Source organism: Liolophura sinensis, chromosome 1 (assembly GCF_032854445.1).
Source record: "Liolophura sinensis isolate JHLJ2023 chromosome 1, CUHK_Ljap_v2, whole genome shotgun sequence".
Lineage (NCBI taxonomy): Eukaryota > Metazoa > Mollusca > Polyplacophora > Chitonida > Chitonidae > Liolophura > Liolophura sinensis.
In genome coordinates this window covers 78,118,250-78,136,636 of record NC_088295.1, presented here as the reverse complement: position 1 = coordinate 78,136,636, position 18,387 = coordinate 78,118,250, and the positions used below count along the sequence as shown (strand labels likewise).

Here is an 18,387-nt window from a genome sequence, read left to right as displayed (position 1 = left end):
AAAGATGAATGAGCGTCAAAACTTATTTGCAAATATGATCTTTAAATTTTTTTTGGATTTATTTTTTTTTGTAAGAGAAAAGGGTATTTGAAAATATTTTTGTATGGTGGGTATTTGGGACCAACTTTTGGCATTTATGGTTGTTGCATAATAATGTTCTAAATAAGGATGTGATATTTGTCTAATAAATTTATTTGAATGTAAATTTTTTGTTTATATTGCAACATATGCATTTAACCTAAATTATGATAATGTTTATGAACATATTAAAAATATAAATATAATCCAAATTAAGCTTTAATACATTTTTAGCTGAAAAGAACAGATTCTAGTGCATAAATATTTATTAAACCTTTTTTACATCCTCATTTATGACATTATTAAACAAAGGCTATAAATACCAAAAGGTGGTCCTTTTGGTATTACCCACCATAGAAAAATTATTTTCGAGTGTCTTTTTCTCCTTAAGGAAAAATTGGAAAAAATATCGAAGACCACATTTAGGAATAACTTTTTGCACTCTTTCATCTGAACTTTATGTCATTTTTATGTTTTCTCCACCTTTAAACAAGTGATTGCAGGGTGCGCACAGTCCTTGAAACTCCTTGAAAGCGCTTGAAAAATACAATTTCATTTTCAAGTACTTGAAAGTCCTTAAAAAAGACAAATACTCGTGGAAACTCTTTGAATATCTTAGTTTGTCCCAAAATTAAATATTGTCTGCTGACCGCCGAGTCTGTATATCAGGGGGTTGCTCATAATTCTCCCATAATTAGGGCCTCTGCTCGCACTCACCATTGTCGCAAATTTAGAACAATTTTTTGAAATGGCGATAAAATGCAAAAAAAAAATGAAAAAATGCAAATGTGTTTCTCGACAAATTTATTTACTTAAGAAAAAATACAAACGTTATACAAAATCTACCATGAGAGTTTCCTGGGGTGTTTAGCAGATTTTCACAATTTTTCTAATTAAAATAAACTACTTAGTTTCATTTCAAACGGCCTCATCTCAGCGAAACAACACAGTTGTATGGCGATTACTTGTCAGAAATCTACAAAGGGGGTTCAGCATTGCTGCAAGTTGACTTACATTAAATAACGCTTGAAATCATTATTGTTAAATAACGAATGAGAGCCATGGCATTTTGGGGGATACCTTTCATCGCCAATTGTAAAAATAAAAATAAAAAATTATCAAGGGAAATAAATCAAGGTAGAGTTACACATGTAAATGAAGTTACCTTCCATGTAAAATTTAAACTTTTCCACTTAATAAACATTTTTTTTGGATCCAAAGTAAATTAAATGTTTCAGAATATGTGCCGTTACATAAGTGTGTACGTCATCTGGTTTTCTTCTGCCACACTGTTTTACTTCAATGTACCGATCATAATGTTGCATTTAAATAAACTGAATTTACCATTTAATTTCGTAACAAATTTTTCTGATAGAGGAAATTACATTTTACTAGGATTCTACAAAAAAGTTGAAAAAAGGATTGATTTTTTTTTTCAAAAAACAAAAGGAAGCTGCCAAGCATTGTTCCATTATTTTGAGGGCAACTGTTCTAAATGTAACATTTGATAAACTCCAGATATAGTTGAAAGAGACCAAACTGATTCTAGTAGCTACACCAAGGCAGATAAAACGAATTGCAGAAGGAGACCTACAAGTGTCCTATCTGCTAAGGAAGTATGGCTAAAGAAAAATAGTATTTACTACAAAATCTGATGAGTGGCTAAAGTGACTGGCTGAAAAAAATACTAAAACTACTGAACCAGAGGAAGCCCTGTATAATGATATATGGCAATAATTTTTTTACTGAGCCAAGGCCGGGTCAAGGAATGTGTCACATTACAGAGGTGAAGGGCAGATATTTCCTGCAAAAGCAAGCGTACTATTCAATATACATGCATGTAAATTAAAACATCTGTAATTCAGACCTAAAATATAGTGTATAATTTGCACCATGGTATGTTTAAACTAGCCTTAAAAATGACAGAAAACTCGTGGAAAACTACTTGAAGATTTCATTTTCATATACCTGTACATTGTAGGTACCCTGGATTGCATGTATACATGTACATACAGTATCAATGCCAAAGCAATGTTACGTGTAATTATGTTTTATTTTAATAAAAATGGGAGAATGGACAAATGCTCGCAAACTTGAGTGGAATTCATTTCTTCTTAACTAATATTTTGCTCTAAATGTGTGCTCAAACAAGATGAAAGGCATTGCAAAGGTGTGGGGCTTTTCCATTCTTTCACATTTTAGTAATCAGTGTTAAACCTAAATGAGAAATTTCTACAATAAACTTAACAGTAAAAATAATAAGCGTAGTCCTTTTACAATGTCGTACTGTCACATGTTGCCTTGTAACCAGACATTTGATATGTTTAGATTCCAAGAACAAAATAAACATGTCAAGGGATGTCTCTGATAACAATCTATAAGATATCATGTTATTTACATATGATGACAAAATAAATTCCAGTGGTGATAAGCACATAAAATTCTTGAATATGCAGGGTTTTAATTTAGAATTGCAGAAGGAGGTTCAAAAGTAGGCGGCTGAATTGAAAGTAATTATGTCACAATTACGAATGATTTAAATAGTTACAATATTCAGTGTAGGCGGCTGTGGTTATGGCAGTAAACAGCTGCAGCCTGCTACATGCTTTTTTTGAACACCCTGAATATGGCATAAAACTTAAACAGCAATCAAATAAATATATAAATCAGTAGCATACAAATGGATTTATGTCATTTCTCTTAACTGATATTAAATAAATTATGCTAATAAGTTATTTGAAATGTCACACATTGATTGGTTTTGTGTGGGTCATTGTTCACTGGAGTGGGAAGTATCTATACATTTTGATCATGCCTGTGCCGTCAGTGACAGCTAAATGACCGTCCCTATCCACACAGACAGCTGTTGGATCCCGAACTCCATCTTGTACTGTGGCCAAGAAACAGCGGAACTGACCCTCCATAGATATCATGTGAATGCGGTTATTTCCCCTGTCTACCAAAATCAGGTTCCCGTATGTGTCAGCACAGACACCGTTAGGGTACTTGAGTTGTTCTTCAGCTGCACCACGTGTGCCATACTGATACAGGGCTCTTCCCTCGGGGTCAAAGATCTTAATACAGTGACCCATGTAGTCTGAGACGATTATGTCATCACTTGGCGTCACACTCACGTAGTAAGGGCTGTGGAATAACGGAGATCCGTCCACCCCTGATATGGAGTTCAGCAGGTTGCCATTAGGATCAAACACATACACTAACCGTTTCTCCCAGTCCGCCACAATGATTTCATCCTTACTGTTGACGGCAACTCCGTGCGGATCTGCTAAGCCGCCCTGAAAAGAGTACAGAAACTTGCCCTTGTGGTTGTAGAATTTGACGTTGTGGCTTCCTCTGTCTGTGACCACGATGTTGTCGTTGCTGAGAACGGCTACCGACCAGGGGTCTATCAGCTTCTGTCTACCTGTGCGACCTATCTCTGCCCTGAGGAACGTCTCTTTACTGAACACTTTGACTTTCTTGTTGTTGCTGTCCACGACCAGGAGCTCCCCAATACTGTTGACAGCTATGTCTGTGGGCCAGCTCTTCTTACTGTCCTGACTAGTCCTCACTGGAAGTGACCTGATCATTTGGGCTTTTGACAGGTGGGCGTTAGCAACGCGAGTCGGCTGTTGATGGACAGGCGGCAGACGCGTCTCTGCCGACTGCACATGCTCTCTGGCAATCGGGGCCTTCTTCACATTAGGGGGTGTTCTGCGGGTGTCCCTCCTCACCTTGATTGGGCGGGTGTAGAAGGGGTGGGGGTGGACAGGTATACTATCTTCTGGGTAAGTATGTGAAGACTTTAGAATAGGCACCGTATCTCTTGGCTTTGTCTCAGCATAAACATACTCTACTGGCTTTTCAGCAGGCTCTCGTACTGGTGAGATGCCTCTATCTCTGGGTTGTTCGTAGCGTGGCGTTCTGTCTGCCACTGGCTTAGGAGAGATTGTTGGTAGAGGAGTCACCGATCGAGGCTGTGGAAAGGCTCCTCTAACCAAGTTCCCAAACACTTTTTGTAGCTCCTCCTTGGAAATGGAGCCCATCTGGAACTTGAAGCCATCCTGGAATTGTGCAGCCGAGGTTTCCAGTGATTTGAGCCAGACCAGCCTGTCGTGTACCAGGCTCTTCATACTGACGATTTCTGCGTCACGGCCGTGGGTTACCAGCTTGTCTGTGAAGTCTGCAGCTGTCTTCATGGACTGGATGTCTAGCCTCAGCGACTCTTTGTATCCCTCCAGCTGTTTCTGATGGCTGACAAACACTCCGTCTATCTGGGCCTTAAGCGTGTTACAGCGATCCTCAATCATCTTACAGAGGAAGTCGCGGCGGGCGTGCAGCTCCTCCATCAGGTGCTCTCTGTTCACCATCACATCAGTCTCGCTACTTTCCACTTCCCTTAGCTGCCTCTCAAACATTGGCACTTTGTTTTTGACGGGCTCCATAAGTGTTCGGAGAAACTCACGGTCATGCGAGCCAATGTCAAACAGGTCAACACACTTGTGCCCATCGTGGTCAGTGGCCTTACATGTCAGACAGAGTAGCTGCTCACACTTCGTACAGTACAGCTTCACCTTCTTCCCTGGGTGTACCTCACAGGTGATTGGCTGACGTATCCGAATGTCTCTATCGTACTTGCCGCTCTGAAGCTGGTACATGGTGAGTACCAGGTGGCTCTGGGTAAGCTTGGTGCGACAGTGCACTGCGGCACAAGTGTCACAGAGAGACTGGCGACAGTCCAGGCACCGAGATGTCCCCGATTTATCTCTACCCTCACCTGCACAGAACTCACACCACGGTGTGAGATCCTTTACATCGGGGAATGTATCCTTCAGGCTGGACAGGAAGTGGTTGGCTTTAAACCTGGTGGCACCCTCGGATGCTGACATGGTCCTTGTTTTACAGACTGGACACGCGAAAACCGAGCTGTTCGTGTTCTTGCTAAGGTAGTCCTGTAAACAGGAATGACAGAAGGAGTGCAAGCACGGCAGAGTCCTGGGGTCCTTGTACGCAGAGAAACAGAGCGAACAAGTCACAAAGTCATTAGAGATGTAATTTGGAAGAGTGGAAGCCATGCTGGGCTCGTATTAAGTTTGTCAGCAGTTAAGTTGCTTGTCCACCTTGAGCAAAAGATCAGTCTTAACTCTTCCTCTGCACAGAATAAATTGTTAAGTGAAATTGGATTTGCAGATACTTTGCGACCAATGTGTGAATCAAACTGTTTATCAAGCACCATGACAACTGCCCACCCATAACTACATTTACGTCTTTGTATGCCTTGGATTCCGCGCATGTTATGTGATGAAAACTCTCTCAATTTAAGTTTTTGTGTTATTGCATTTTTCCTTTGCATTTCAGTGTCTACTAAACTGAAATAAACTGACTCTTAAAACAGAATAAAACCAGTGTAAGTGGAAATAATTTTTAAAAGTATGAGGGTTTTGAGTGTTCTTAGTGGATATTGGGAACAAAAAGTAAAGAATCCGGCAGTTAATAGCTGTCACCTGATACATATCCTTCTGTACACATTGACTGTATAGAGGAGTTGGGAGTATTTGTTGACTCTGCTCTAGGTGTGACCTACCGTGCCTGTAGTCACACAGAAGTGTGCCATCACTTAGTGCCTAGTGCTTGTACAAATACACATCTTTCTACTTCTCTTGTTAAGCATTCTTTGAATGAACTTCGCATTTGTTGAGCAGCTAGCAACCTGTGCGGGCTTATTTTTATTTAGGTGTGAGGAGTCTTTCTGAAGACACATTAAAAGTTCAGGGAGAAAATCTCTTCACTCCTAAGAGAGATCATTCTTATAGCCTTTGTGTGTGTGTTGGTAAGACACATACTGTATAATTTGAGAAATGTCTTAGTCATTGAACATGTATCACTCCCTCCCTACTGCAAGTGTGAAGACCACATTCATGTATATCATGTGGTAGTATTCTCTCAGCCAAAACTGTGCATTGGTGATTTCATTCACTGTAGACCATTAAACTCAGCTGTCATTTATAGTGTACCCTTGCTGACTTCTTCAGCTAAAGCATTGTTTCCATCACAACACATTCTGATTTTCTTCCACCTATAAAGTTGACATCTGTCTTACAAGTTAAAAATTGTTGAGTACGACATTCAACCCTAATCTAATTATTAAATATATATCTTCACCTTATTAACCAGTATTGTTGATGTGTCTTAGAATTTTAGTCAAATTAATTGGGGAATAGATTCTTCAAGCACAACCCTGTTCTAGCCTCTAACAAGTTGAGGAAAACACTGTATCATCAAGGGTTTAATCAGCTTCTTTAACAGTAATCTTAATGATATATTGGTTTGTTGGGGGGGGGGGGGAGGGGGGGGGGATGAGAGGCAATTAGCATGCCAGCACAGTGCAATGATCCAGGAGCCTCTTACCAGTGTGGTCTCTGTTAGTTCCAACTCATGCTGGCTTCTTCTCTGACTATACGTGAGAAGGTCTGTCTGCAACCTGCAGATGATCGTGGGTTTTCCCTGGGCTCAGCCTGTTTTCCTTTCACCATAATGATGGTCACCCTCAAATACATGAAATATTCTTGAGTACGGCATGAAATTCCGGTCAAATAAATAAATCAGTAATGAAATATCATGTAAGCATGTGTCCATAAGCATAAAGTGTTGAGTGTACTTGTCTGATTTCAGTAAAGTACATAACACTGTTGTGTCGATGTGTGTTGTGCTGTGTGCGTTCAGAGCAGAGAGCTGCTGAGTCTAACTCCCAGACGAGTGGAGGGGAGAGAGAGGTCAGCGATGAGGAGAGAGAGGATGATGACAAGGTCAGGCAGACGTATTAATACATGGGTACTATACTGTATATGTGTGTCATATCGAGGCAGCCAAAAAAATACTTCATGTTCTTACCACACCATACCATAAAAAATACTAGTGGGTGTGTATTTATAGGAAATTCTTTGAAATGCACTTGATTTCCACCAATATAAAGTGTACATCACACACTGAAATATTTCTCAGCACCGTAACTCAGCTAAAGAATATTGATTTACCTAAGGTACTTTAGTTTCCTGTACCCCCTCCACTCCCCTCAAATGTCCATCGTCATATACTTATATAAGGGGAAAACTCAGATATATAAATATATTGCTATTAAACTTGACGTGTATGAAATCTGATTTATTATTTATCTTATCAGGTCTTATTATTCAGACCTGTCACACTTATGAATTATGCATTCTAATCATAGGCTGTCTGTGTGCCAGTGATTTGTGTCACCAAGAAACGGTTAAAAGACTGTGAGTGTTATGCTAACCCATCATGGCGTGCTTTATGTGTTGTAGGAGAATGATGGTGGAGAATCTGAGCTCACTGTGCATGACACAGACCTGATGGTGGGGCTGCTAGAAGCCATGGCCATACTCTGGAGTAGTGTCTCTCACCAGCTTGACAAGGTCAGCTCAGTGTCACCCCTCTCTTGTTTGAGCCTGCAGTTCCTGTGGGTAAACTCCTTCAGTAATCGACTTGACAAAATGAAAGAAGTGGTACATTGGAGAGTTTAAAATTTCTTTGCTCATTCACTGATGGCTGGTTGTGTTCTGGTTCTGAGACAAAGTTACAGGACAAAGCTTCTCCGGAATTGTTAAGTCAAAAACTAATGGTATGGAACCAGGTAAATATATTACATATGCAAAAATGTCGCAAGAATGAGTTCATTAGTTTATAACTAAGTCATAATACATACACACAGTTTGAATGTCTATGCTTTCCAGAATGAAGAGTTACGTCGAGGCTTGAGGAGAAGGTTTGCCATTGCCATGCCAGAGTTCCTGAACACATTTGAGGTAATAAAAGTATAAAAAGATGCACAAGATTTACACCAACTTGCCTGGGTCTGTGTCAGGTTTTTTTTAGAGAGAGGGTCAAAAAGCTTGTGAAGTAAGGAGAGTTGTTGGTCAGAGGGTGAATCAGATGTTGGCAATGGTAGTGTCAATGTCCAGTTTGGTTTGAAGTTTTTGGCCAGCCAGGTAGCCAGTTGTTTGTAGCGATTTGCTTATCAAAGATCAAGGAAGTTTTTTCACCTCGGAGCTTAACATTTACTCATTCACAAGGTTGCAGTTAATTGCTTCCCGTAGTATATGGATTGCCAAATGCAGTCATGGCAGTTTGCGATTTGTATATCAAAGACCTCAGCAGTAAATTTATGCACGAACACAGTGTCTTTACATACAAAGTCATTGCTCTGCAATCCTCATGAATACACTTAATAAACGGTCGTAGTTGTGACAGTATAACAATTTTGGCCTTTCTTCTTGATTCAATAGCAAGATCGTAGTACTGTCTAATTAGAGAATAATATCTGTGTATGAAAGTGTCAGTCATTCTACTTCATTTTAGTTTAGCGGTCATGATTTGAACGTATCATATGACTTGAACATGATGGGGCTTTACGAACTGCTCAATCAGACAAGCTACCAATGTTCTCTGAATGCCCTGCTTGGTGATGCCTTGACTTCTTCATTATCATCACAGAACGACTATGGATCTAAAGCAGTAATTAACATTTCAGGTATTACATCTGTATTATCAGGAAGTACTTATTAATGGAACATAAGCATTTCCAAATTCATCCTCAGCTGCAAAATCCTGAAATGAGAAATCATTGAGTGATGAGGACACCATAAGTATTGCTCTTTTGCCATCCGTCACAAATCTGACCTACTGTATATGCTTGTAAACAAGCAAAACAGTATGTTGGGTGACCTTTATTAGAACCAAGCAGTGTATCTGGATACACGGGGCAACTACACATTATACTCCCCACAGTGTATGTTGGGGGACCTTTATTAGAACCAAGCAGTGTACCTGGATACAAGGGGCAACTCCACATTATACTTCCCATTGTGTATATAGGGAGACCTTTATTAGAACCAAGCAGTGTACCTGGATACAAGGGGCAACTCCACATTATACTTCCCACAGTGTATGTTGGGGGACCTTTATTAGAACCAAGCAGTGTACCTGAATACAAGGGGCAACTCCACATTATACTTCCCACAGTGAATGTTGGGGGACCTTTATTGGAAACAAGCAGTGCACCTGGATACAAGGGGCAACTCCACATTATACTTCCCACAGTGTATGTAGGGAGACCTTTATTAGAACCAAGCAGTGTACCTGGATACAAGGGGCAACTCCACATTATACTTCCCACAGTGTATGTTGGGGGACCTTTATTGGAAACAAGCAGTGTTCCTGGATACAAGGGGCAACTCCACATTATACTTCCCACAGTGTATGTTGGGGGACCTTTGTTAGAACCAAGCAGTGTACCTGAATACAAGGGGCAACTACACATTATACTTCCCACAGTGAATGTTGGGGGACCTTTATTGGAACCAAGCAGTGTACCTGGATACAAGGGGCAACTCCACATTATACTTCCCACAATGTATGTAGGGAGACCTTTATTAGAACCAAGCAGTGTAATTGGATACAAGGGGCAACTCCACATTATACTTCCCATTGTGTATGTTGGGGGACCTTTATTAGAACCAAGCAGTGTACCTGAATACAAGGGGCAACTACACATTATACTTCCCACAGTGAATGTTGGGGGACCTTTATTGGAAACAAGCAGTGCACCTGGATACAAGGGGCAACTACACATTATACTTCCCACAGTGTATGTAGGGAGACCTTTATTAGAACCAAGCAGTGTACCTAAATACAAGGGGCAACTCCACATTATACTTCCCATTGTGTATGTTGGGGGACCTTTATTAGAACCAAGCAGTGTACCTGAATACAAGGGGCAACTACACATTATACTTCCCACAGTGAATGTTGGGGGACCTTTATTGGAAACAAGCAGTGCACCTGGATACAAGGGGCAACTACACATTATACTTCCCACAGTGTATGTAGGGAGACCTTTATTAGAACCAAGCAGTGTACCTAAATACAAGGGGCAACTCCACGTCATACCTCCCATTGTGTATGTTGGGGGACCTTTATTAGAACCAAGCAGTGTACCTGAATACAAGGGGCAACTCCACATTATACTTCCCACAGTGTATGTTCGGGGGCTTTTATTGGAACCAAGCAGTGTACCTGAATACAAGGGACAACTACACATTATACTTCCCACAATGAATGTTGGGGGACCTTTATTGGAAACAAGCAGTGTACCTGGATACAAGGGGCAACTCCACGTCATACCTCCCACAGTGTATGTTGGGGGGGGGGGTCTTTATTAGAACCAAGCAGTGTACCTGAATACAAGGGGCAACTACACATTATACTTCCCACAGTGAATGTCAGGGGACCTTTATTGGAAACAAGCAGTGTACCTGGATACAAGGGGCAACTCCACATTATACTTCCCACAGTGTATGTTGGGGGACCTTTATTAGAACCAAGCAGTGTACCTGGATACAAGGGGCAACTCCACATTATACTTCCCATTGTGTATATAGGGAGACCTTTATTAGAACCAAGCAGTGTAATTGGATACAAGGGGCAACTCCACATTATACTTCCCACAGTGAATGTTGGGGGACCTTTATTGGAAACAAGCAGTGCACCTGGATACAAGGGGCAACTCCACATTATACTTCCCACAGTGTATGTAGGGAGACCTTTATTAGAACCAAGCAGTGTACCTGGATACAAGGGGCAACTCCACATTATACTTCCCATTGTGTATATAGGGAGACCTTTATTAGAACCAAGCAGTGTAATTGGATACAAGGGGCAACTCCACATTATACTTCCCATTGTGTATATAGGGAGACCTTTATTAGAACCAAGCAGTGTACCTGGATACAAGGGGCAACTCCACATTATACTTCCCATTGTGTATGTTGGGGACCTTTATTAGAACCAAGCAGTGTACCTGGATACAAGGGGCAACTCCACATTATACTTCTCATTGTGTATATAGGGAGACCTTTATTAGAACCAAGCAGTGTAATTGGATACAAGGGGCAACTCCACATTATACTTCCCATTGTGTATATAGGGAGACCTTTATTAGAACCAAGCAGTGTACCTGGATACAAGGGGCAACTCCACATTATACTTCCCATTGTGTATATAGGGAGACCTTTATTAGAACCAAGCAGTGTACCTGGATACAAGGGGCAACTCCACATTATACTTCCCTTGTGTATATAGGGAGACCTTTATTAGAACCAAGCAGTATACCTGGATACAAGGGGCAACTCCACATTATACTTCCCACAGTGTATGTTGGGGGACCTTTATTAGAACCAAGCAGTGTACCTGGATACAAGGGGCAACTCCACATTATACTTCCCATTGTGTATATAGGGAGACCTTTATTAGAACCAAGCAGTATACCTGGATACAAGGGGCAACTCCACATTATACTTCCCACAGTGTATGTTGGGGGACCTTTATTAGAACCAAGCAGTGTACCTGGATACAAGGGGCAACTCCACATTATACTTCCCATTGTGTATATAGGGAGACCTTTATTAGAACCAAGCAGTATACCTGGATACAAGGGGCAACTCCACATTATACTTCCCACAGTGAATGTTGGGGGACCTTTATTAGAACCAAGCAGTGTAATTGGATACAAGGGGCAACTCCACATTATACTTCCCATTGTGTATGTTGGGGGACCTTTATTAGAACCAAGCAGTGTACCTGAATACAAGGGGCAACTACACATTATACTTCCCACAGTGAATGTTGGGGGACCTTTATTGGAAACAAGCAGGGCACCTGGATACAAGGGGCAACTACACATTATACTTCCCATTGTGTATGTAGGGAGACCTTTATTAGAACCAAGCAGTATACCTGGATACAAGAAGCAACTCCACATTATACTTCTCACAGTGCACACTTTAGTTTATACCTCCACTTGTGTCACTACAAACATGATGTGTGATACTTATGGCAGGGAAAGCAGGAAAGGGGTTTATACAGAGCTTGCTGTTTAATCATTAACCTGTGTGAGACAAAACCGCTTCAGTGGTCCAATGGTTAAAGCCCCCGCATTGAAGTTGGGAGGTCTGGGTTCAAACCCCGAGTCGGGTTGTACCAAACTTGCTACCTTCCCTGGCCTGTTGAAGTTAGAACAAGGAAATTGGTTGGCTGCGTGACTTGGTATAATATGTAAGTGACTTTGCAGAGTGTCATGTCGGGGGCAGATTCCACAAAGACCAGCTTTGACTTGAGTCAAACATTGAAATGTGAATTTGCAGCTTATTTTTGAACCCTATATATTAAAATTTTGACAAGCTCATCTATGTTATCATAAGATATATGTGTCAAAATTTCAATTTTCATTACCAAAAACTAAGCATTGTGACAACGTTTTAAATTTTGACTTAAGTCGGAAATGTCTTTGTGGAAGGTGTCTTTAGCACTTTGACAGGATGGACTCGCTCTGCCTCAAGAATACTCAATATACATACTATACAGGGACTTAATGTCCCCTCGTCATCAAATGACAGAAAAAAATTTTAAATATGTGTACAAACCCAGGCATGCATACATGCATACATTGAGACTTGGTCTTGTCTCAGTTTCTCAGACAGGGAATTTTCTAGATACCCTTCCTGTCATCTGTCTCAGTATCCTTGGTGATAGTGGTGATCACTTTAAATTCTTTCAAGCTCACCAACATATTGTTTGTCACAGGCAGGAGAGTTTGCCAATAAATCTACAGTGATTTGTGTTTTCCTCTGGGCACCCATAACATGAACCGCACTGAATAGAAGAACAGGTTTTGAGTAGTGTTAAACAACACTGCAATAAATGGGTCAAATCTGTTACAGAATCGACACGCCTACTCTGCTCTAGTCCTGCTGGCCAGTCTGATGCCCCCTGACATGGTCCCACATTTCAGGTAAGGTAAACCTCAGTACTATTACTACCAGTTTGCCCAGCAGGATGACAGTTTGTAGCTCTTGCTATATGCAAAAACACTTTGTTTTTATGATAAGGTATGAAGTTTATCAATGTGTTCATTTTGCACCCTTATTTGCATTCATCACTCCTTCATAAAATGAATGAGCTACATGCTTGATTGCAGTTACATATGTACAGGCTTAGTATTTATCTAGTCTATTTTCTTGCATTGTGCAGTTTTTGTGCTCTTGACAAGTTTGTTTACTTAAATTGTACAGTTTTTAAGACTTCCTTAAGTCTATTTGCTTAGAATATACCTTTTTTGAGCTTTGTAAGATACACGCCCTCAAGTTTTTCGCTTTAAAATTGTGTACTGGTTTCTGTACATGTGGTGAGACCTTTCCAAGCACATCCTTTTCACTTTGATGAATGGCCCTCTTGTGATGGCTGATGTTTAAAGTGAAATTTTATGTTTATTATAAGTCAATAGCTGCAATCTTTGACAACCCAGTATCTCTTCTGTCCTTTCTCAGCCGCAGCTGTTTGTCTCGCCTGAAGGACATGACAGATGAGTGTGGATCTGATGACTACTGGGTACTCCTTGAGGCCATGTGTAACTGGGGCAAAATGTCTGAACTGGTGGAACTCATTACAGAGTGGTTAGAAGATGGTTTAAAAATTCCTGATCCCTGCCAGTCCAAGTCAAAGGTAGGTACCATCCATGGAGAATGGGTTTACAGTGAAAAGGAAATAAATATGTGGCAGTTTTCGCCCAGAAAAGGCATACATCCATGACACTATAATAAAGACTTTATAAATGTATACTTCAGCTGTTCATAAATAATGCAAAGTCATACCAAAGGCTTTAATAATTGTACTAGTTGCTGCCTCACTTAGTGCTCCGCAGTGAGAGGTAAGAGCAAGCATACAGTATCAGTATAATGTGACTGGGTGAGGTGTCATGTCTGGTGTCGTTAGCATGATATGTCAGTGGCACCAGCACTTCGGCGGCATGGACTCGTCTTGCTACAAGACCAATGACTCTTCATCGTCATATGACCAAAAAATTGTTAAGTGCGACATTAAACGCCAAGCATACATACATAGATACATGAAACATGTAGTCCTGTTTCCTTGCCCTAACCTCCAAAACTGGGCACCAAGTGAGGCAGCTCTATGTACCATTTTAAAGTCTTTTGTAAGACCCGGCCTAGGATTGATCCGGGTCACCCGATTTGGAGGCAGATGCTTTAACCATTAGGCCACCAAAGCAGTTGGTCTTCATCAAGGGTTGATGTCATGAAATGCACGTATGGTTATTTTTTGAGTTTCATATGCCAATGTGCAGGTAAAGAAGAAAGAGAAGAAGACAGTGGCGTTTAGAGAGCCCAGAACACCCCAGCCCACGCTAGCCATCAGATACCTGACAAGTCTGATGTCTCACCCCAAATGTCAGAGCCTGCTTCTGATCAACTGTAAACAAGGACTGCAGGAATTGTCTTGTCTCCTCAAATCAGTGCTGGTGAGTGTAAACACTTTCAAGTGTCAGTAACATGCTTTTCACTCCTGTGTACTTAAGATTTCCCGATGTACCTGTACATGTATATTGATGGTAATTTTGCTTCAGATAAGGCTGACACACAATTAAAACATTCTTGTATAGTGTTAAACAACAATTAAGCAACTATTATGAAATAAATCAAACAAGACTTTTAAAATTCTGTTCATATTTTGTTCACAATGATCTTTGTATATCTGTCCCTTAGAAATGCCTGGAGAAGAAATTTGCTTGTCTTGATGCATTGGGACCAAGGACAACGGATGAGTTCCTGACACAGGCATTTGTCATGTATCAGAAGCTAGAAATCCTACTCCACAGCGATGTAAGTGTGTCCTAAAGGACTCTTTTGTTGACACCTTAAGTTCATGCTAAGTCTTATCCATATTTTGTAGATTCCTTCTCAATTTTGTTTGCAGAGTATTAGGTTCCTTGAAGGCCTCTTGATTTCCAAGTCGGTACATTAGATGTGAGAAAGATTATTGAAATATACCCTAGATTGTCTTGTTTCCTCCAACGATACACCTGTCATCATACAAACAAAATAGCCTCAGCTATGGAGTTAAACAACAGTTGCATAAATAATTGAAGCTTGTTTCAGTCAACTATACTTTCAGTTAAGCAGCTAGAGCTTTTTATTGAACTTCTAGTGGAGGGTTATCCAATACATTTTTTTTTTTTTTACCTTTTTACCTCTAAAATATTGTATTTTGTTATATAGTATATGTGAGAGGAGATAATTTATACATTACAAAGTAATTGCTCATTTCCACAAATTGTTTTGTTTGAAAAATTTGGCTGTTTCAACCAGTAGATCTATGATTCAGGTTCTGAAGCAGATAACGGCATACTGTTTTCAGATTCTAATGTCCTGCCAGTTCCTGTAATCTATTTATCCTGCTCATCTTGCAGAACAACTCTGGCCATAATGCTGTGATATCCATGGAGGAACTGTACAGCTGGGCTGACCGGGAACTCTTATCCTATCTCCACAACCCACAGCTGGACCACAGCTCTGCAGATGTGTCTACAAGGAAACGCAAAGTGGACAAGAACTCCAGCACCTTGAGAACTTTGGCCATTGGCCTGGTTCAGGTATGGCCAGTCATGTTAGCAGCCAGTGTTGAGACACCCTTATTGCATTTGTTAATGCTCAGCCAACTTTTTCCGAGTCTTGAATATATGTCCATCCGTCTGTCCATTACAGAAATAACTGGAGAACTGACTCATGTATTGTTTTCACATTTCATAAACTTTTTAATTCACAGTCAAGTAGGAAGCCAAAGGTAAATGGACATTGTTGTAAAATTTCTCCGATGTGTGATATAATTTCTCCAGTCCGAGTTTATATTTTGCTACCATCAAATTCAGTGAAATGATCAGGCCTGAATTCACTGCTGGTTCTCCAACATGCAGTGTATCTTGATTAGATGTGCTCTGTGCAAATGACATTTGGCCTACATTCTCTATTCATGAGTTCATATTAGACTATAAGAGTATGGTTAGTTTAGATGATTGAATGCATCAAGTGGCATTTTGTTATTTTCCAGAGTTTGCTGTGCACTGGTTGTAACATGCTGCTGGTTGGTGTTGGCAGTGTGGAGTTTGCATCACGCTTTACAGATTTTGTGTCGTTGTGTTTACAGACAGGTTGGTAAAATCACCATGAACGGACTTAGTAACAAAAATACATGTAGGATAATCATTTTATATTTGCTTTTATTTGTATTCTCATTTCACTATTTACAATGCTCCTTTCTAAGTGCTAGTCATGATACAACATAGAGCTGGATTTACAAAATGGTAATGGACATAATGTTGAGTTATACAATTCTTTTTAGCTGTCTGTTGATGATGTCTTCCACCACAGAAAGTGTTTTCTGGCTCTAACAAGGTTTGGCCACAATATGACTGAAATTCTGCCAACATGGCATTAAACCTGAATCATTCATCCATTCATGCTCATGCTAACGTTTATTATTGAACCTAGGTGCTTGTGGAGAGTTACTTCCCTTGGCTGGCCAGGCCCTCTTCCAGCTGACAGAGCAATGGAGGGTGTGTGAAGCCGAGGGCAGTGTTCACTCCTCCCTCATCCCCTCACTCTTTACCAAACTGCTGCAGTCCATGGCAGCCTTTGTGAACATGGACAGTCAACCACTCACACTGATGGAACAGGAGAAAGTTGATGCGGTAAATCTTACTTCTTCTTTGCCATAGATGCACTGCAGGGTTTGAAATTAATAGTGGATTACCTGCTCAGGACGACCCCAGCTGAAAATCTTAGCCCCCAAGCCCTGTACCATTCATTACGTTAGATAACAAAAAAAACTTGTGATTTTGTTCAGATTTTTCCCCGTAATTATGAATGCCTCAAGATTTTTTATAGCAGATAAACCTGACTATAATTAACATCTCACAACTCAAGGCTTGAAGCTTTCATCCTGGTTCATACTGTGGTCATTTAAATATTGCATGTTTTCTGTTATTTTTTTCAAATACAAACTGCACAGTGACATCAAGCTCATGCTGTCTTCCACTCTGGTCATACATGGGAAGATCTGTCAGCAACCTGCGGATTGTTGTGGTTTCCCTAGGGCTCTGCCTGGTTTTCTCCCACCATAATGCTGGCCGCAGTCGTATAAGTCAAATATTATTGAGTTTGGGGCAAAACTCCAACCAAATAAATGGATCAGGTACAAAACTGAAGGAAGTGATTTTATTGGTTAACAAAAAAGAGATGATTGTATATTTCAGCTGTTATCCAGTATGAAGCCCACCATGACAGAGATGCTACAAGCAGTTTACAGATGTCGGCAACTGGAGTCCAAACTTGTCCCAGAGATCATGTCCTCTGTGATGGCAGCAGTTATTTCAGACCTCACCCATCACAGTAAATTAGTGAGTCACTTAATACAGTTGTCTGGGATGTCATACCAGACCTCACCCATCACAGTAAAATAGTGAGTCACTTAATACAGTTGTCTGGGAAGTCATACCAGACCTCACCCATCACAGTAAAATAGTGAGGCACTTAATACAGTTGTCTGGGATGTCATACCAGACCTCACCCATCACAGTTAAATAGTGAGTCACTTAATACAGTTGTCTGGGATGTCATTTCAGATCTCACCATCACATGGAAATAGTGAGTCACTTAATACAGTTGTCTGGTAGGTAATCTCTAAACCTCACCCATCTCAGTAAAATTGTGAGTCATTTCATACAGTTTTTTGGGGAAAGAGAGCCAGATTTTTTTTAAGATTTAAGCGTGTCAATAAAACACTTTTCTCTAAATCTCAGACCTCCTGCATCATGGTATTCTGATGAGTCAACTGATATCATATCCGACTTCTCTGGGAAGGAGATATCCATAAAGTGAAACCTTAATTGTTTCATCTCAGTTTTATGTGCCACTATTTATTAAAGCAACAGATATCTGATGGAATCATTTAGTCTCCGACATTATAGATTGATAATTTTCTAGTGACTTCATAGCTGTAAAGCAGCTGTCATGTAGACGTCAAACCTTTTTCGTCACAAAATGTGTGGGAGTCAATTCATAAATGTTAAAGCAACAGATAACGTCATATCTCTGACCTCAGCGTATAGTTATGTGTGATTCGTAGTTATGGAAGAAGGTGATATCTGAGTGAGTCACTTAATAATTTTCAAAGCAGCAGATATCGGAGTGAGTCTTCATAGTATGTAAAAATGTGAATCTCGAACCTTAGTCATCACATAAACTCGTCACTGAATATAGTCCTCATGGAATGAGGGCAGAAATTTGCTCAGACACCAGAGGTGTAGTTTAGTGCTGTATTATTCACATTGATTCCCTGAAAAGTAACCAATAATTCTATAAAACAATGTGTGTAGCTAGT

The 18,387-nt window shown here is 40.3% G+C and overlaps 2 protein-coding genes across 5 annotated transcripts in view; one reads left to right on the top strand and one right to left on the bottom strand.

Moving 5' to 3' along the window:
* The window catches only part of LOC135461558 (condensin-2 complex subunit G2-like), a 30,063-nt gene that overhangs the window by 9,941 nt on the left and 1,735 nt on the right, over nucleotides 1-18,387 (top strand). For all 4 annotated transcript variants that reach the window (XM_064738710.1, XM_064738712.1, XM_064738709.1 and 1 more), the window contains exons 15-25: nucleotides 6,751-6,884; nucleotides 7,404-7,514; nucleotides 7,833-7,904; nucleotides 12,876-12,946; nucleotides 13,482-13,656; nucleotides 14,297-14,470; nucleotides 14,715-14,831; nucleotides 15,419-15,601; nucleotides 16,057-16,156; nucleotides 16,497-16,696; nucleotides 17,261-17,404. In XM_064738710.1, coding sequence (XP_064594780.1) covers nucleotides 6,751-6,884; nucleotides 7,404-7,514; nucleotides 7,833-7,904; nucleotides 12,876-12,946; nucleotides 13,482-13,656; nucleotides 14,297-14,470; nucleotides 14,715-14,831; nucleotides 15,419-15,601; nucleotides 16,057-16,156; nucleotides 16,497-16,696; nucleotides 17,261-17,404 — 1,481 coding nt within the window. The remainder of the gene's footprint in view (nucleotides 1-6,750; nucleotides 6,885-7,403; nucleotides 7,515-7,832; nucleotides 7,905-12,875; nucleotides 12,947-13,481; nucleotides 13,657-14,296; nucleotides 14,471-14,714; nucleotides 14,832-15,418; nucleotides 15,602-16,056; nucleotides 16,157-16,496; nucleotides 16,697-17,260; nucleotides 17,405-18,387) is intronic.
* LOC135482363 (tripartite motif-containing protein 3-like) lies at nucleotides 312-5,153 on the bottom strand. Its single transcript, XM_064762305.1, has one exon. The coding sequence runs from the start codon at nucleotides 5,151-5,153 to the stop codon at nucleotides 2,856-2,858; it is 2,298 nt and encodes a 765-aa protein (XP_064618375.1). The 3' UTR covers nucleotides 312-2,855.

Excerpts from the sequence above, each read along its gene's own strand:
- LOC135482363 (XM_064762305.1), bottom strand. The coding sequence starts at position 5,153 with ATGGCTTCCACTCTTCCAAATTACATCTCTAATGACTTTGTGACTTGT.